At 37.2% G+C, this 20,949-nt stretch overlaps 1 protein-coding gene across 3 annotated transcripts; it reads right to left on the bottom strand.

Moving 5' to 3' along the window:
* Nucleotides 1–8,508: 8,508 nt before the first annotated feature.
* LOC107671892 (transcriptional activator Myb-like) lies at nt 8,509–19,010 on the bottom strand. 3 transcript variants are annotated; one of them, XM_016464900.1, is made up of 16 exons: nt 18,778–19,010; nt 16,737–16,854; nt 16,100–16,171; nt 15,327–15,419; nt 14,676–14,896; nt 14,369–14,594; nt 14,166–14,234; nt 13,738–13,842; nt 13,259–13,450; nt 12,992–13,159; nt 11,754–11,878; nt 11,467–11,578; nt 10,847–10,969; nt 10,504–10,587; nt 10,301–10,402; nt 8,509–9,905 (listed from the first exon to the last, which is right to left on the bottom strand). In XM_016464900.1, the coding sequence occupies exons 1-16, from the start codon at nt 18,798–18,800 to the stop codon at nt 9,795–9,797; spliced, it is 1,944 nt and encodes a 647-aa protein (XP_016320386.1). In that variant the 5' UTR covers nt 18,801–19,010; the 3' UTR covers nt 8,509–9,794. The 3 variants fall into 3 exon arrangements, with proteins under 3 accessions (XP_016320386.1, XP_016320384.1, XP_016320385.1); XM_016464898.1 differs by lacking the exon at nt 12,992–13,159; XM_016464899.1 differs by lacking the exon at nt 12,992–13,159 and having other exon boundaries at nt 8,509–9,902.
* Between the last annotated feature and the right edge of the window lie 1,939 nt (nt 19,011–20,949).

Genomic DNA, 20,949 nt, shown 5'->3' with positions numbered 1-20,949 from the left:
TATGATTCCCCTTTAAAAGATTTCAAATGTCACTGTTGAAAAGCTGCTGGTTATGGAGAATAGTACAATTAAATAAAAACAATGCAACGCTGTTTGATAACTGGCCGCCAGCAGAAGAACAGCGAATGCCATGAGTTGCGCACTTGAAAACAAAGCCCACTAGACAGTGACCATGTGCTGATTCTAAATGCGTCTCTCACAGACTGACAAAGGAGTATACTTTAAAGGCTTGTGCACTCAACTGTTTGCGAAATGGAGCTTTGTGCTCGTGTATCCTACCTCTCTCATTCGGCACAAATCCAAATATTCCATAATATTTCCATATTTGCGATGTAACGTATCTGAATGCTAAACTATTATTTATTATGTAAATTATAGGCTTTGTACTTCAGTCGCGTTCCAACGGTGACACAGACACAGCGGGCATGCTGATGTTTGGTTCACTGTATTTTATTTTGATAAAGTTCCAACTGCACACTCAAGTTAGCAATGCTGGAACTGATGTGTTTTGTGTGTGTGTGCGCCGGCGCGATCACTTCAACTGTTTCCTTATACCAGCAGAATCAACTTTAAACACTTATTGGCTTATTAATAATGCATCACTGTATAAAGGTCTGCTTTTATTTGTGTACACTTACAATGAAAACAAAACATTGTGCTTTTGTAAAATAAAGAAAACAAACAGGATGTTGCTTTCTGCCATTCGAGTTTCCTTTCTGTGAACAAAATAAGCCTGTCACAAAAATGAACTGAAACTCAGCGTATATAGGCTACATTAGGTATCGCACTGTTTTTTTCTCGTTTATCTGTAAACTAAATCAAATATAATTCAAAAATTTATTCCTTGTATGTAGGCTATATATGTACTGCAGATTTTATATATATATAACATAATGTAATAATATTTAGTATTTTCACATCTAGGTGGAAAAAACTGTAATTTGTACTATTGTCTGTTCAAAATAAATGAAAAGAAACCGAGCATAGTAGATTAGTTTTTTTTTCTGTTGTACCGAAATCGTATCGAACCGTGACCCCCGAACCGAGGTACGTACCGAACCGTGACATCTGTGTACCGTTCCCCCCCTAATATATATATATATATATAGAGAGAGAGAGAGAAATATAATGTTATATGTATATATATATATATATATATATTATCAAAAAGTTTTTTTTTGGTGATGTGTGCATAAAAAATGTCTATATTATCACATAGCAAAACTTGGCTTCTGTCAGCTGTTCATTATTTAATTTAATTTTAAATGTATCTGGGGGACACAATGCCACCTGTTTTGTAGAATGAACTGAATACTGAATCATTTATAAGTTCGTGTATTTAAACTGTTGGTGTCTCAAATTACAGTACTTCTGACATGATGTTTTCCAAACTGTGACTATTGAACTACACTTTTAGGTCTAGAATTTTTAATCAGATCACTAAGAAGTGCATGCCAGTGAAATGCAATGACTATTTGCCTGCAAGAAGCTTAGTATTTTAGCTGATTTCAGTGATTTTTTAAGTGTTCTTTTATTATCTGTTTCCTTGTTGTTCTTGCATCACTTTTTCCCTGTGTTGTAGCTTTTCTCTTTGACCTACTTCTCATCTATGAACTGTTATACTGTTGTTTTGTGTGTGTGTGTACAGTTAATATTGTTTTTCTGTGATTATCAGCCACTGGCACGCTGCTCTATATAGGTTTCTGCACTCTCACAAACGAACGGTCAAACGAACGCATGCCAACACGGGGCCAAATCTGAGGACAGAGACAGTTTCTTCAGCTAATCACCATCAGTGCAGCGCTCCCTCGCTCGACCCTCCTCCCTTTCTCCTCTTTCTTTTCTCTCGCTTTCTCTTTATCTGATCAATCTGTGTATGTTTCTCTGAGTTTGAGAGAGTGTGTGTCTGACTCTGAATTCACGTGTCTGGCTGCCAGCGGATCGTTTTGGGCAGGGGTTTGGTCCTGTGTTCTCTCCTCTATCGCTAATAAACCATCTGTCACCTCAATCCCTCCGTGTGTTTGCGTTTGTGACTTGGTTTTGGTTTGCTTTTGTTAACACTCAGCACAGGCTTTCTCTTTATCTCACGGTGTTGCCTCATCATTTCAACCTTTACCTTAACAGACAGATATTCAGTACTTTCTTCATCCTCCATCTTTCTCATATTTCCGCTGTTCTTGTAATTCTTTCAAAGAGATCAAATGTGTCTTTATAATTTCATTAAAGTGTTTAAATGTTTGAGTCTGTTTACTTTGACATTGTTTTGAGCTGATGTGCACTTGTAGAAGAATTTACATTGTTTACACTGTTTTTTTGAAAGGAATTAATGAATTAATATACTTCTGTTGAGAAAAGATGCATTAAATTGATCAAAAGTGACCGTAAAGACATTTATAATGTTACAAAAGATTTCAATTGTCTATTATATCACATAAAAGGCATTCTTTAGAACTTTCAGTTTAACAATTAATCGTGAAAAAATGTATCAGGGTTTCCACAAAAATATTAAGCAGCACAATTAATTTCAACATTGATAATAATGTTGCAAATCAACATATTAGAATGATTTCTAAAGCATCATTGCTGAAAATTCAGCTTTGCATCACAGGAATAAATTACGTTTTAAAACATTTTCAAATAGAAAACGGTTACTTTAAATGATTGTTATTATCAAGTGCCTGGATTATAATGTGCACTAGATTTGTGCGTCATAATGTAAGATGAATAATGTCCTTATTTATTCTTTAGGCTGATTTGAAGTTTTTTGTCTTCTATAAAACGATTGAATTGGTAAGGCTGATTTGAATGCTAAACATACTTTGGATAATAATTTGGATCATATTATTCAGTCAAATGAATGTACTTTGATAAACATCAGCTATGATTATTACTAAAAGGATAGTCCACCCGAAAATGAAAATTCTGTCATCATTTACTCATTCCCATGTTGTTCCAAACCTGTATGACCTTGTTTCTTCTTTGCAACAAAAAAGAAAATGTTGCATACTATGTTGGTCCCTCTTTTCCATACAAATGAGGGTGAACTGGAGCATTTAAGCTTCAAAAGTACCATAAAATATCTTAAAAGTTGTCCATATGACTACATTAAATGTCCTTTGAAGCTATATGTTAGATATGTGTTATGTAAGTTTCATTCATCCTCCCCTCAAGCAAGTTTATAATTCGAGAAATGCTGCCAGCAGATCTTTGATTCAGTAAGTTTGAAATTGAGAACCAGATCAGTCCGATAATGAACAAATCATTCAGACGGTACAAAAGAATGATTTGTTCACGATTTGTTGCTTCTCTCATTAACTTAATGTAGGGTGGATGTCAAGATTTTCAGTAACTATATGTTCATTACACGAAGAATTGTACACTTTTGAGTGAACTGCCCTTTAATGTTGCCCTTTAATGCTTTGTAAAATCGTATTATAACATTAATTTGGAATATACATATGAATATAAACAAATGTGTTGTTTATTAAACTCTGAACAGTCTTGATGGTATGTTTGGATATATAGTAGGTCAAGTTACGGTATGAAATGAGTTAAATCTATACGATGATAACTGGTCTATAAAAGATTGATTGAATACATGTGTGTTGATATGTAAGAAAATGTATATAAAAATATTGTTTTTTTTTTAAATGTGAATACTAAGGAAGGTCCTGCATGACCGTGACTGAGCACTTTATTTTTTACACATTAAATAATAATATTGCAAGTGTAATCCATTTTGGACATTGGAAGAATTATATATAAATTTTGAATGGTAGTGTATAACACACAGTATACCTACATATTAGTGCTGTCAAATCGATTAATCATGATTAATCGCATCCAAAATAAACATTTATGTTTACATAATATATGTTTGTGTACTGTGCATATTATATGCATATATAAATACACACACATGCACAATATATTTAAGAAATATTTACATATATAAATAAATATAAATTACATATGAAGAGCTCATTTGCAAAAACAGATAACTCCGTTTTTTTATTTTCAAAAATCATGTTTTTATTATGTTATCATGTTTTTATTGTTTTATTGTGTTAGTTAGATATATTTTTTTGCAATTTTTTTAACCTAATCAAAATAACCCAACTTCAGTTTGATTGAGATTAATTGGAATGCACAATGAAAAAACATGATTTTTGAAAATTGTTAAAAACGGAGTTATCTGTTTTTGCAATTGAACTCTTCATATACGAATACACACACACACACACACACACACACAGTCACAACTTCAAGCATATTCAAATGTACTCATATTTAACAGTCAGTAATTGTTGAGATTATCTCCATGATCTACCATAAGAATGTTTTTCCTTTTTCCCCACATAAAACTGTTGTTTGTGCGTCAAATGCGGTTTTTGAATGTGAGTATTGTGGTTTGGATTATGTTACTGGAAAGTTTAAATAAGACAAACATGTTTATCTATGCCTACTACTGTTTTTTTTTTTTTATTTATGTGTTTGATCATTTTTATTATTTGTCATTACTGCAGCGTCATAAAAAGACAGGAATGGGGATTTTTTTCCCCCCATGTTTTTAATTAATGTTTGTGTTGCAAATTTTGTGTCAGTCTTCTAGATCTTTCATACAAACACACACACACACACTTACACACACAGACTTATCATGGTGGCTCAGAGACATTGTACCTGCTAGTGGAACGGGGAGTGGCTACTAGGCCTGACCACAGAGGAAATCAGCCTATTGTAATCTTCCCAGTGGGTAGCCTACATGTGCATGTGTGTGTTCGTGTGTATGGGTGGGTAAGTCAGAGAAAGAGAGAGAGTGCGAGAGTGAAAAAATAAGGAAAATGGTGCTACTGCAACATCCGGTTAATAATTTATTGTGACAGGTCGAACAAACTGAATTTATGTGCCAATCTACTTGCGACACAGAGATGCCTTGTTGAACACAGAGAGGAAAAGGAGCTCTGACTCAACCGAGAGATATGAAAGAATGCCAGAGTTATTCTTGCTACCTCATGTCTCCTATAGACTCACATACAAATCAATTCAAATTGGAGACATGAATGAATGCAAGTTTCTAATTGCTTTGCGCAAAGTCTGTGGTTTTGTATGTCAGTCACACTGAAGGTGGAGTTTGCATTGAGGTGCTTGCACATGTTTGTGTCTGCTTTGATTGTGTCATCATGTAAACTAACCATTGACAGGTAAATTGGTCAGAGCTGACTTTAACCGCAGTGACCATCCTGAAACGTAATCTCACAAACCGCCTTGATGACACTGCGCCATTAAAATCAACACTGGGGCCATTAGCAGTGGTAATTTAGTAATATTTGTGATGGAACTGTAATGCGTTTTCTTTAAGATATCGTTGTGGTGTGATATCAATTCTGATTTATGTAAAGTTGACTCCTGGTCAACTATTGTAAAGTAATTTATATAGGATATGTTGAGGTTCACTCACGCAACCCAAACTGTATTTTTAGGTCTGTAGAACAGTTAGTAAAAAGTAAGCTTTTGCTTTTAAACAAAAATGTTAAACTACGTTTTTTGTCATATACATTGAAAATATATTAAAGCAAATAAATAATCAGTTATGTAAAGTAAATATCAATGCAGCAGTTAGATACTCAGGCTTGCAAGTGTTTTTTGGTGCCAGTGGAAAATACACTTTAATTATATATTTATCTGTTTAAAATTGTAATTAATTCTACATTTTCAAAAGTTTTAGGATTGGTAATATTTTTTTTAAGTTTTTGAAAAAAGTATATTATGTTACCAAGGCATTTATTTGTTCAAAAATACAGTAAATTGAAAATTTAATTTTAATATATAGACATTTTAATATATTTTGAAATGTTATTTATTTCTGTGATGGCAAAACTGAATTTTCAACATCATTACTCCAGTCTTCAGTGTCACATGATCCTTTAGATATCATTTAAATATGCTGATATTGTGAAACATTTCTTGTTATTATTATTGTCGAAAACAGTTCTGGTGCTTAATATTTATTTGGAAACCATTATACTTTTTTCAGGATTATTTGATGAATAGTAAGGCTTTTAAAAAAGTTTTTTTTAAGTGATTATTTGAAATAGAAATCCTATGTAAATTTTGTAATAAATGTCTTTACAGTCACTTTTGATCAATTTATTGCATCCTTGCTGAAATAAAGTATTAATTACTTTAAAAAAAATCTTTGGAACAGCATATATAAAATATTTCAATATTGAAAATAATTGAAAAAAATTATAATATATAATATAATATAATCATGTAAAATGTTGTAGTTAATGTAGTTAAAGTGCTGTAGTTAATGCTGTTGAAACGTTTAATGTGTAATATGAACAAAACTCTTTACATTAATATATACTTTTTACATTAAAACCCCAAGTTATGGGGGTCAGATCCTCCCATCCAACCCCCCTGTATAATTCGCACCCTTAGTTCTGATTGGACGGCTACAGAGACATATGTGATGTCATTATTGAGCTCGGAAACGTTCCACACACTGTTTCCAACACAAAGGTCACGCTCAGAGGGTGTGTGTGTATGAGTGGAAGGAACTCTTTGCACCTGTGTTTTTGTTTTTTGGTGTCACTTTGGGGTGGTGATACACCCCCCACCAGAACCATCACCACATCATTTTTTCTTTCTTTCTTTCTTTCTTTCTTTCTTTCTCTCACTCTCTCTCTCTCAGACAGAGAGCAGGTGTGTGGGGTTTTGGGGGGTTGTGCTCCTGTTCTGAAAGTCTGCTCATGTCTCTTCATTGACAGGCCTTTCCGTTCCTGTAACCAGCAGCACTCAGCACACACGCACACACACACACACGCACATTTAGTGAACAGATGCTTGCACAAAAGAACATCAGCTGACACAGTAGCAAAACTCTTTTCAGACGATAATTCTCTGTTTCTCCTCTCATCTCCCCCTCGTTTTACCTCCCTTTCCCCTTTCGGGCATCCTCTTCAAGCGTGTAGCATTTTAACTAAAAAACTTTTAGGTGGTTAAAAAATAATAAGGCGCGGTGTAATTCATATTTGATCATCATCATCTCTTTCTGTCAGAAAACCACCCTATTTTGAACACACATATCTTTCTTACAGCACATCAACGTTATGTGTGGGTGAAAGTTGTGATATTATTCTAGTGTACTGAACCATGAATAGCTCCCCAGCTCTTCTCTAGCACCGTATCCGTGTATATTTGGCACCTCTGGTTTGTTTTTGGGTTAAATGTGGGTGTGGGGAGGCCAGCGAGCAGGTGGTCAGGATGATGTGAGAGCTGGGCAGCTGCAAATTTAGGCCCTGGTCTGATCCGGGCCTCCGCCTTCAACAGCCACACAGGAAAAGCAATACCCTCAAGAGACTCAAGCAGAGTTTCTACACCACAAACATGCATATATACATGTTCAAATGCTAGTATACAACCCATAATGTTCATTTTTTTACTTAATTTTCTCACCCCCACCAACACACACACAGTGGGGGAGCATCTGTTAGGGCTCGAGTTGGAAAGTGTTTCCATCAGTGTGAAGCCCTGGGGGACTGACAGCTCTCTACAAAACACCTCGCTTAAAGATCTCAAATTCACCCTCAAAAACAGTCAACACACCCATGTGAACAAATAGAATGTGTATCTAATGTGGTCTAATGTGTGTGATGGTGTGTGTTGTTGGCATTCAGAGAAAGCATTCCTAAGATAGCCTGAGAGAATACAGTTGGTGGCATTTGCATATGTCCTACTACAAACCCTGATAGAGAGTTAATAGGTCATTCCAGATTCTCTCCATTCATATTCAGCCTTTATCATTTCTTTCATGTTACAAGCTATACAGAACCATTTGAATACTATACAATTATAGTTATCTCACTGTCACAAGTGTTTGAGTAAATGCTGAGTATGGCACTTGGTGAGATGGTTCAATGGTCTATGGAAAATGGCCGCATTCACTTGTGTGGTGTTGTTTCTTCAAGAGAATTAAAGTCAAAATTATCCATCATCCATCTTACAGTGGCCTCAGAAAGTAATTAGATACACTTTGGCTTAAGTAGGCCACACTTAAAAAGCATTCATGTCTTTTGATATATTATTTTATTATTTATATCAATTTTATTTAAAAATTATTTAAAAATACATAGCTTAAACACTTTTTGTTGCATTTTATTACAAGAAATATTAAAGTCGCATTACTGACAAAAAAAAAGATTTTAAGCATTTAATCACAATTATACATATTTATATGCCTCTGTTATCAGTTATAAAACAAAAGATATATTATTCATAAATAAGAAAAAATATATATATAATATAAATATAATATAGTTTCAAGTCTTCAAATACTTTTTGGGGCCACTGTATAGCACTTCATTAAAATAAATAAATTGGCTTCAAATGCTGACAGTAGTTTTATTTTGGTCTTATTGACACCTGTGCAACACACTTTTTAAACACAATGGCTTTAGCAATGAATTTTTCAAAGTGGAAAAGAAACCAGTAAGCCAGAGATATTTTTTCCAAAACACACTTTATTTACAAGGCAGTTATAAAAGTTTGTATAAAAAAAACGTATGAAAAGTTCATAATCAGTGTAAAAAAAAGTGTTTGTACTTGAAGCTAATACAAAAAGGCAGCGAATAACAAAAACGTTACTGCTAAATGCTTTTGATTGGACACTGCAATCTTAGTATCAAAGGCTGATTGTAATATCAAAAACAAGCCAACTAGGTATAAAAGCAACAATCATTTCAGTGTTTCAAAAACTAGAAATACCAGTGTAAATCTGATTACAAACTGACATAAAAAAGTGTCTATGAAAACGTGATTAAGAAATGTTTTATCATCTCAAAGGCAAATCTGTGACCATTTAAACCCTTGATTTGAAAATGCTTGGTAAACCTTGTTTTTCCTATTTAGCGAATACAAAAACTGGGGGGAAAAAAACAAACACTTTTTGTTCTGTTGAAATCTCTGCATAGTTGATCTAAACCCTGAAATAGTGCTAATACAGTGAAAGCTCGACATTGTGGTTTCGATCTTGAGCACTTTTGAAATGGAAACACTACTAAGCTGGCAGAGTACCTTTGTACACTAGATATATCACCTAAAATCTACATTAGGCAAACTTGAATTTTCAAACTTGGCGAAGTCATTTTTAAGCATTGGGTACGGTTTGTTTTGGCCAGGAATACATAGCAGTGCTGTTAGGCATTTGGTTGAAATACATACGATCTCTGCAAGGGCAGTTCTGTCGGACACCCACAGATACAGAGTACAAATCTTGTCTAGTTTTGGGTGTATATGATTTTGATAATGCTAGGAGGACACACACTCCTTACAATTAACAGACATTTAGCGATTAAGAAGTGAGCAATACTGGGGTCAAACACTGGCAAAGGCGCCCACCGTAGCTAATTATTATTCTTAATACAAAATAATAATAAATTACTGCAAATTGTTCCTTATATTAAAATCCATAAAATTAGAACCCACATAGAGAATTCATTTCCCATATATAATACAAAATATATAATACAATATTATTAAATTGAAATAAAAAAAGGTAGAAAAACACAACATGAAAAATGTCTTTGGTTGCTTGAATCAAATGACGGCACAGCTTAAACACTGGCGACTAACATCGACTGTGCAGTCTACGAAATGGCTTTTAGCCTCTCCCAAATAATGTACCACAAGTGTAGGAGTGTTCCTCTTTTACTTCTTTTCAGAATGATTGTCTTCTTTCACTCTTCTTCCTTTTCTATATTTGTCTCGGTCTCATTCTATCTGTATCTTTACATGACCAGTGCTCGCGAAGAATAATTGCTGAGGTATTTGTGCGTTTCGGAGGGCATCATTTGCTCTTCCGTCTTCCCACAAAGCACCTGTTCCCATGTGCTCAACTGCTGAGAGAGAGAAAAGGAGAGAGAGAGGAAGTAAAGATGGAGAGAAGTAGAAAAAGTCAAAGATGAAGGTGATTGGTCAGGTTTTGCATAGCCAACACTTCTGTGCCTAATAAAATATAACTTCACAATTTTATGGCACAATTCAGCACCTGGAGTCATAAAGTCAATGTGTGCTACTACAAAATGAGCTCTAAAGTTTTACCAACCAACAATACATATTTAAAGAAAACATTTCATTAAAAAAGTTTTAAATAACATTTGATTTCAAAATTTACATTTGGATGCTTGCTTTCATATTGGTTACATATCGGTCACTCTGATACATCCACTAAAATTCATGTCCAAATACGTTTCAGATGAGTACATATAGGGCTTTCTGATAGTAGATATTGTACCTGCATAGGGCTTCCCATGGGTCTGTGGGGCAGCTGGGCTTTGTGTCCGTCCTCAGTTTTCTCTGCGTTTGGAAGCATCAGCACAGAGCTAGTCAACAGATCCTATAGGTTCCACAGAGAAAAGAGCCATCAAATGTTAACTTAATGCCGAGAAATAACATTTACTCTTGACGTATGTATACAAGCGATATCAAAATACTCACAGGCATGTCGTGGGCGGAGCCACTGGAAGAGAACAGCTGGGTGTGGAGATCTTGCCCCTCCCACTGCAGACAAGCTGACTCCACCTATAGATCCCAATCCATAAGATCCATTTACATTATTGACTACATCCAAATACACCATGCATAAATTACTGTATATTACTTCCATAATCCTGCGTGTAATATCTAATGTCTAATTCACACACCCACTCTTACACAGAATGATCAGACAAGTTCAACTGCATACTGATATATTACAGATAAGAAGCTCTTACATTTGAGCTATTTGAATATCACATTGAGACGTATTCAAATGAAGGGGCCCACATCATCCCAAACTGACCTCCTGTTTGATCTTCTTTAGGGGGGGCTGGTCCAGGTGCACCCCCCCAACGCTGATCTCACACTCCTGAGGCTCCTGTTTAATAGCACCAACCACTCCAGAGTCCAGTGAAGGACTATGGGCCTGGAACCAGAACAGAGTCTTGAATAAAATATTCCAAACTAGTGATGCACCATATATATGTATTATATCGGTTACTGGCCAATATTAACTTAAAGGCTTTTTAACTTATTGGATAGTATTGGATATTTAATTGTGCATGCTCATTTTCTTCTAACTCTAACTACCAAGTTAATTTTTTAAAACACCATAATAAATAATATAATTAATATAAATAAATAATAATGTTAAATCTTTAGCAAATCTTAAAAATATACTGTACAGTAATGTTTTTTTATTTTTAGTGTTTTATTTTACATTTTACATATAGTATAGAATTTTTAATCAGCCATAGCATGAGATATTATAATAATATAATAAATATATATAATAGTAAAATAACAAATAAATACATAAATATATGAATAAATTTAAAAATACAACTAATGACAAATTATATTTTTGATTTAATTTATGTAATTGACCTTTTTATGTAATTGTTATGTGAATTTATGTCTCACCCTCTTCAATGGTCCGTATTTGGTGTCTTGCATTGTCAGTGTGGATTTGAATGGAGTGGGTGTGCGAGGAGAGCACTCCATGATGGAACGCCTCAGGTTTGGGGTCCTGAACCTGAAATGGAACGCACACACGTGACTGTCTCATTACAATCACATTAATCTCATTAAGTCTCAATCATTTCATTTAACTTGGGATTTTGCTTTATATGTGTACGGGAAACTTCTTTATATATCGGATCATAAAGAACGCAACTATAAATGCAGAGAATACTGGAATGGACCCTTACAGCTCATTTTCCTTCTGAGGCCGAAGAGCAAGGTCTTTCTGCAGTGCTTTCTGGGAGCAGACAGGCGAGGACGTGACAGGTAAGTTTTGACTGTCTGAGTCTGGGCTCACTGATGCATTAAAGAACTGCAACAGAGAAAAAGAGGACAACAATCAGATACTGAACTGAAAACCACATATTCAATATTCAGAGGTGTGGGAGGACCTCTAAATGGGGTCAAAATCAGCATAATTTTATTTCAAAAACTGAGTTTCACATATGAGTAACAATACTGTCTCTAGGCTAAAAGTATTATGGTTGTTATAGTACTGTATGATCAGAGAATCACTAACATTTAATGAAGAACACTGCAAATATTTGCTAAGCATAAAATTGTGAAGTGCAACATAAATGTCAGAGGAAATTCAAAAAGTGCTTGCATGCTTATAATTGTACATCGATAATCCAGTGTTCATTGGAGATTTCTTTCAATTTCCCCCTGGTAATCAAGAAAACAACAACATTCCTTCATGCACAATACTGAGCTGAACCCGAACGATTTCTGATATTAAAGTCAAATGCTGTCTCGATTATGTAGCGTTTGACATCGCTAGGAAACTAATTGACTAAAACAACCAATCATAAGACAAGCAAAATCAACAGTGCCACTGATTAAACACTCATTCTGAAAAGATCAAATGAGTTAAGGCGTCATAAAAGTGTAGCACTAAGAGCTGATGTAATACACTCTAATATCTTTTTCTTAGCACACACTTTATGACCCTAGAAACACTCATGGGGAAGTCGTGGCCTAATGGTTAGAGAGTCGGACTCGTAACCCAAAGGTTGCAAGTTCGAGTCTCAGGTCCGGCAGGAATTGTGGGTGGGGGAGTAAATGTACAGTGCTCTCTCCCACCTTCAATACCACGACTGAGGTGCCCTTGAGCAAGGCACCGAACCCCCAACTGCTCCCCGGGCGCCGCAGCATAAATGGCTGCCCACTGCTCTGGGTGTGTGTGCACTTAGGATGGGATAAATGCAGAGCACTAATTCCTAGTATGGGTAATCATACTTGGCCACATGTCACGTCACTCACTCTATAAATGGGTTATGTTTGGTGACGTGACTTTTAGATGAGTCCTATGTGTGTTGACTAATGCAGACTGATATGTGTGAAGAGATTGATTCAGGGTGATAAGATAATCAATGATTGAGTTATTGGGTGACTGATTGATTATGGTAGAGCGTTTTCAGGGTACCTGAGAGGGAGAAAAAGGTAGGTGTCTGGTGGCTGAATGTTTGGGCGTAGAGAAAAGAAATGTGAGGGCACTGCTGACATCGCTGTGGGCGGGTGAACCCTGATTGGATTGAGCCTCCATTTTAGGAAACCTCCTATCGGAGTGTATGTTGGCCCAGATAGACGGGGCCTGAGAAGACGAGATCACGTGAGGACAGCGAGGGTTACGCTGGCTATCAGCTAACCATTCCTTTTAGATCTAACGTATGATACTTTCATGGTCTCTTACCGAATCAATAGCGTCAATAAACTCCGGTAAAGTGGAGCTGGCATCATTGTTTGGGCTGGTTGTGTTGCCATGGGCGCTTTCTTCTGGAAGGCATCCCTGCTCTAGGGATGGAGCCAGGACTGAAACCACCACACCAACTGAGCTGTCCGTCAAAGAGCCTCTGTTCCACCCACCGTAGCCGCTCATGGAGATCTGTGAGAGAGGGCGAGAAAAGATTTAGAGAGAAGCTCTGTGGGTGTAGGACAGAAATTAAGCAAAATAAAGAGAGGGATGCATGCAGGAAGTACGGTCAGAAAGAAAGGGAACTTGTCGAGTTGAATGATGTGAAGTGTTGGGAGGGGGTTCGGAGTTGCACAAGGAGTTAAACAGAGCTTGTGGTGTGATAAGGCACAATTGCATCATTTAGCCAAGCAGTTAGAATGTGAAATAGACCCCCAGATGTTTCCTCCAATTAATCATACACACACACACACACTTACTGGTAGTGCCTGCTGTCCCTTCAGCTCGTTTTCTGTTGACATCAAGAGCATCTCAATCTCCTTCACCCTCTTTTCTTTCTCGGGGTCCTCTTCGCTGTAGTGTCTCTGTATCACAGGAATCAAAACAGTGCAAAGTAAACAAAACAATCTATTGCTCTATTTTCCTCTATTGTGATACTGAACTGAAAGCAATTCAATTTAAAAAAATATGAAAACTATAAATAAAACGTCATATTGTTAGCGGGATTCAATTCAAAAACATACTGCACAAGTGTAGTTCGATTCACAAATAAATGAGACGACTCTTTTTATGATTGTCAAAATACTCTGGTTTGAATTAGTCTACTAATGAGATACACATATACATTTACTGTTATTTTAATGTAATGCATTCATGCTGAATTAACAGCAATTTGCTTTTGGGTTACCTGGATAGCAGCAGTGCCATGTTGAGGAATGTTCATGATGTTCAACTGAACAGCAAGTGGAAATGGCACCTGAACACAAGCAAAAAAAAGGTATTAATTACCAACTGAGAAACAGCATTCATACAAAACACTGTTTTAACTTTATGGCTAATAATAGTGTTATTTTTATAGGTAAACATTTGTGCGATAAGGCTAACTCGTACCCGTTGTGAGTCAGACAGTAGTGAGTAGTACGGATACTGATTGCTCATGGAAGAGGCAGGCATGGATGTATTGGTCGGTGTCTGACTGTAGTTCAGGAGGTGAGATTTAACGTAGCTGTTATTTAGCGGAGTGGGGCTGACTTTAGCGGCTAGCTGCAGGTAGCCATCCTGCTCGACTTTCCGCCGCATCGTGGAGTTCCAGTGGTTCTTAATGGCATTATCAGTTCTGATGACAAAAACATAACAATAGATTGTCATTATCACATACAAATGCATAGAATATAGTTTGTAAGTACCGTTTCTTTACCTGCCCGGAAGTAGCTTGGCGATCTCAGCCCATCGGTTTCCAAGTTTCTCATGCGCCTGGTAGATGACCTGATCTTCTTCCTCAGTCCAGGAAGTCTTCTTCACCTCAGGGTTCAAGTGGTTGTGCCAGCGCTCTCTACATTGCTTCCCAATCCGGCCCTTTAAGTGCTTCGCAATCACAGACCAACGTTTGGGGCCGTACTTCTGAACCAACTCGATCACCTGAGAAAGAGAGAGAAAAAGTTAGAAGTTAGAAGTGCAGGAAAAGGAAAAGGAGGTTAGAGCTGAAAGAGGGGGTGTATTACAGCCCAGCACAAACCCATAGAGAAAGGGAACTAACATTGCATAAGTGTTTTAGGATTGCACACAGATACAGATAGTGGTATTATGCTGAATATCTGCAAAATACACCTGCTAATGACTTCTGCTGGGTCATAAAAATGACGATAAATAGAGAAACACCTGGTCCCACCAGTTAATCATTACAACACAACACCCACTTAATGGATCTTTATTTTCCCCCTTAACATTCTCCTGGTTGCATGCGGATTAGTTGGTTTTGTAACTGCAATCCTGTGGCTGTATTTTGGTTATTCGAGGTAACATATTGGTTGTGGTTTGGTTATTTTGTGTCAAATTGTAGATGTCTTACCCGTTGGTCTTCTTCTTTAGTCCACGGTCCTTTTATAAGTTCAGGGTTGAGAACTTTCTGCCAGCGATGCTGACACTGAACATCTGTGCGATTCTGTGACACACACACACACACACACTTACAGTTAGGTAATAGACAATGGAAACTAATTTTAGGTTGTCAATGTGGTGTGTACTTTGAATTAAAGTAAATTGTTCAGTTTAATATGAGTTCAATGTTCTGCACAGGATCCCAGGTGTTTCGGAAACCCCACACAGAGTGAATCAGAAATGAAACAGCTTTAGTTTCTGATTCTTGTTCATGTTTTGAGATTGATGCAAAGAAATCTATAACTAGAAGTAGATGATTTTTGACTGCATATAGCTCGTAGTTATGTGTGTATGTGTACTGTCTGTTTTTGTGCCTGAGAAATGTTATACATTTATGTGAACATATGTTTCTACCTGAATGCACATTTGTGTGTGTTTGTACATCCGTGTGTGCATGCAGGTGCACAGTGGATTCTGAAACCCTGCCATACCCCCCCCCCATTTGACTCTGTTCCAAACTAGGCCAACCAATGAGGAATACCCAATTATGCAAAATCCTCCAAAACGTACACACACTTCTACAGTACCTGATTCTTTGGCTATTCACATGCAAATATATAAAACTGCAAATATATAAAACACCACACCTAACATAACCTAACCTAACCCCCTAAAGCCTAAATACACAAGCTGCATACATGGACGCACACTTAAACAATCATAGACACAAACACACACACTCACAGGCAGAAAGCTGGCAATGACTTTCCAGTCTTCAGAACCATGATGCTCTACCAGCCTCTTCAACTTCTCATCCTGTAAAAAAAAAAGTACAGTAAACACTGTAGCATTGAATACATAATCAAATGAATAATGCATTGTTAAATAAGCAATAATGAATGTTTACATTAAACAATAAATACATAAAGCTACATGAAAAATAAAGGGTTATCAGTCAAACTAAATGTAAATACAGTGTGTTTAATTTGTTACTGAATACACAGGATGCAATATCAAACAAAAACAGCCAAAAACACTCCAATACATATAAATATCATGAAGGTGCAAAAAATCTTTAGCTTCGTGGATGCAAGACCCACTTTGAACTATATATAAGATAATTAAATATAAATTCATACATATAAAAATGTTTTAATGTCTTTTTTAAATTTGTATTCTTAATTTTTTGTATTTTATCAATTTATAAAATACAGTAAAAATAATAATAAATCAATCATAACAAATTATCAATATTAATTTGTAATAATAAAAATAATTAATAATTGGAACTTAAACGTATTTGTTTTTTAAGTATGGATCAGAGGGTTAATCAAAACAAAAAATAACACTTAAACAAAGCCAGACAACAGTTTTAGCATACCTCCTCACGGGTCCAGCGTGTCTTGCCGAGGTGGCGTTTTCCTGTCTTGGCATGAGGACCATCGTAGTCATGATCATAAATCTCCACATCATCATCATCTTCGTCGCTACTGTAAACACTGGGGGAGGAGATAGATTGTGAGATAAAGAGAACAGGGTATCAAGGGGTGGGAGGTGTGTGGGGTAAATAGTGAAGCAGCAAAAGCAAACATGAAGGATGTGGAAAAAAGAAATAAGGGAGTGGGGGACAGGAAATAAGACAGGAGCAGATCCTCATGAACATGATAGATGTGTTTGATGACATATGTAAAAAACACCCTTTCACCCCATACGTCTATCACGCGTTGTAGAAAAATTAAGCGATAACACAGTCAATACAAAACTGAAGTTGATGAACCAGTACAGCCGGCAGGTTAGGGTGCAGGGGGACAAGCTCAGAGAAACCTGTTCTGATGTTTTTGGTTTCCACAGAAACAGTGAGCGTGTGCATGGACTGGCACTGTTTCATGATGGAGAGAGCGTGTTCAGACCTGCACAGGTACTGTCAAAACCATCTCACCTGGCCGGCTCTTGGCCAATCAGGATGGAGCACAAGCAGACGTGGAGAACAATGTTCTCCTGGCCTTTGTGCCACAGGTGAATGTGTGTTTATGTACTTTTAAACCTCACGTTTATCCTTAATGCCAGTGCTTAAAACAAAAGATTAAGATGATTGCTCACTTCCTTGACTACAAGTATTTAACTGGAAATGTAAAACTCAAAACACACCTAGCTCACTGAAATTACATTTTTTTTTAAATACTAGTCAAATAGATACGGTTTCATTTTAGTGTGCATTGAGGGTTGTTGACTAACTGTACATGTGAATTTAAATATTTGTCAAAATAGTCTAGCTGTGGCTGAAACCGTATTCAGAGGAATTTTTTTTGAAATATCAATCTGTTTACCATTATCATCTCATGTGACCAATATAACAAATGCTTTATTTTTAACCTGTTGCCTGAGCTTGTTAAAAATGTATTTATTACAAAAGCACATGCATGATAGCTCTAAAATTTGAAACAAACTTAAAGGAGAGTGCATGCAAAAATCACCCTCATGTTAAGCTATTTTCTTTTTTCATCCTGTCTAATATTTCTTCAAACAGAAATATTACGTAGCATGACAGCCGCTGTCACCATTCACTTTCATTGTATGGAAAAAAGATGCAGTAAAAGTAAACGGTGGCCGAGCTGTCAGATCCTCATGCTCTCCCTAAATCTCTTTTTCGTCCGACGCAAAAACGAAAGTCATGGCAGTTTGGAACAACATGAGGGTGAGTAAATGATGACAGTATTTCATTTTTGTGGTGAACTATCCCTTTAAGACTATAATACTAGTTATTCCAAATCCGACAACTGTAAAGCGGATTTAGAAAACTCAGTGAATATAATCCATCCGGTTTACATATAACTCAAAATTAATCCAAACGTTATAATGCTGGATTACCTCCATGAAAAAAAAAACTGTTGAACAGTTAAAAAAAAATTACACGAGAACATGCCGAGATGTTTCTGCAATCGCCCGCTATTTTTCAGTCACACTACGTCGCCGCTGACACTGTGCCTCTCGTCCATTGTTTCTGAATCATAACGAGTGTGTATTCTTTGGGGAAGTACCGGATCTTACCGTAACCTGTCCAGCGGATTTGCACGCGCAGGTGAATGAATGGAAATTTAAATGAACACGAGCGCGAGACCACCGCGCTGGCGCGAGCGGAGAGCGCACATGCCATCCACCTGTTCATCGCGGCGCGGCGCAACCAGAAGAAACAACTAAGTATTCCGCGGAGAGATGAGTGCGTCTGTAAAAATGCAACTAATTACAAGCGCTCCACTTCTGAACATGCATAGTAAATGTAATGCTGTCAGCACGAACTGTCTAGCTAGTCTTGAGTCTAAATGCCCGCGTGTGGCTGTGGAGCGCAGTCTCATAATATAAAGGAAATACATGCGCTCATCAAAGTTCTCATCAAAATGCGTAACTTAACTCTTAAAACTCACCTGTGTCTGTGCCGCCTCGCCATCCCGCTGCTCAACAGGAGGGTAACAGTTGGAGAAGTGATGGTGAGTGCGCTCGGCTCAAGTGTGCTGAAGTGGAGTGCTGTCAGCTCCTCTTCGAGGAGGAAGTGCCGATATTAAGCTCTCTACGGAGTGTGCGATATTGTAAACAGATCCATCAGACAAAGCTAGGGCTGTCTCTCCCTCCCGCTAAATTTGGCGCCTCGGGTTCTGCGCATGCGCACAACCGCTCTACTATTCAGACATCAGAGCGCCTTTTGAGGGAGAGGTCCGCGCTAATCGTTCACTGTTGTTCTTTTGAAACAATTATATTGTGTTTTTCGAGGTAAAAAGACAGGGAGGGGTGGCAGCGGGTTTCATAGAGGACAATGTGGACTCTGAGTGGGAGTGAAAGTTTGGCAAACGGGGAAACAGAGCGTGAGGGGTCCGGGCATCCTCTCTCGACCCAGCGCTGTTTCTGCGGTACTGAGGCTGTCCTATAGTGAGTGATGGAATCGTAGAGAAATTTCGCGATTCCTCTGGTTCGCGAGTCCTCTTGAAGATGAAAAACTGTGAAAAAATCTTAAAAATATTCTTATTTTATTTGCAAAATGATAAGATCATAGTTTAACAGAGTGTATAACAAATAAATACATTTAACACTATTCTTTCAAAACGTGCTCTCTGCAAACCAAGATTTGTGTGACTTTTACCAGACATTTTAGAAGCACCATAAATGCAGATCTGTAGATAATAAAAAACTAAATCACGTTTTCACGTTTTATTAAATTCTATAAAATACCAATGATTACAGCAAAACGTAAAATGTGTATCTTTAACACGTTATCATATGAACAACCGGCAATTAACTTTGATTGACTTGATTTAATTTATTTATTTAATTGTTTGATTGATGCTTTACGATGCTTTAGTGCAGGGCTGTCCAAACTCGGTCCTGGAGGGCCGGTGTCCTGCAGAGTTTAGCTCCAACTTGCCTCAACACACCTGACTGAAAGTTTCTATGCCTGGTAAGAGCTTGATTAGCTGCTTCAGGTGTGTTTAATTAGGGTTGGAGCTAAACTCTGCAGGACACCGGCCCTCCAGGACCGAGTTTGGACAGCCCTGCTTTAGTGGGATATGAGGATAGTAACTGATTCAGTGTTTTTGATTCACTAAAAAGAACCATAGGAGTCATTCGTTCGGGAATCGAACTTCACAGGGGCCCCGTATGTTTTTGATTCACTAAAAAGAACCGACTCATAAGAGTCATTTTTTAAGCATTGGACCGCACCGTCTCCCTATGTTTCGAAATGTGAATTCAGAAGTTGTATTGCGCTTAATAGCCTATCAGTGCAGAAAACACTGAGAGCATATTTGAGTAATGACAGAGTATTTTAGTAAAGATGAACGAATTAGGCTACATGTTTCCTTTTATGTCATTAGATTGCCGTAGCCTATACTTTTTCAAGTTCCCATTCCAAATATGCAGGTGTTCAGTTATGGAGAACCAATTGCCCAGAAAACAGCTTGATATGTGATGTTCTGGTATTTCCTTTGAATTAATATATTTTTTCACTTCTCTCGCTTTCATCGGGTTACAACGGTTTCGCTTTTCCTTTTCCAGAAATGTACCTACCACCTCTGGGTTGCTAATAATTTCACTTTGCGTCACGTTACACAATACATAGGCATATGGCACATTTTGTTACTGAAAGTCACAGTTAGGTAGGTTATTTGTCTGGATGGAAAAGTAGTGCAGCTTGTTTAAGTTCTCCGACATGTCCAACCTGTTGCCATGTGATAGTCTGCGTAATTGCATAATCATCGAGGAGGGTGACCAGCAAACTCACTCTGTCACACACTCTTGAGGTTCGTGGTCTATATGTTTTGTTTTATAGGTTGTTTGCTCATTGCGCTCACTTGGTTGGCATATTGTGACCGTCACTTATCATATCGGTCAGCGCGAGCCATTGTTTCTGACCACTGACGCTCACGTGCTCAGCAGAGCTCGTAGTGTCTGCGCGCTTGCTGAGAGCGCTCATCCATCCATTCCATTGCAGAACAAGGAGGGGTTATTGCGGGGGTGCTTCATTAAAAGAAAAAACACTTACACAGGCGCCATTTTATTTCAGTAGTCTACTTCCCTATGATGAGGTAGCAGGTGATTTATGACTA

This window comes from Sinocyclocheilus anshuiensis, unplaced genomic scaffold, assembly GCF_001515605.1.
Source record: "Sinocyclocheilus anshuiensis isolate Anshui unplaced genomic scaffold, SAMN03320099.WGS_v1.1 scaffold1089, whole genome shotgun sequence".
NCBI classification, from domain to species: Eukaryota; Metazoa; Chordata; class Actinopteri; order Cypriniformes; family Cyprinidae; genus Sinocyclocheilus; species Sinocyclocheilus anshuiensis.
The sequence above is the reverse complement of the archived record's forward strand: the minus strand, read 5'-3'. Positions and strand labels throughout refer to the sequence as shown.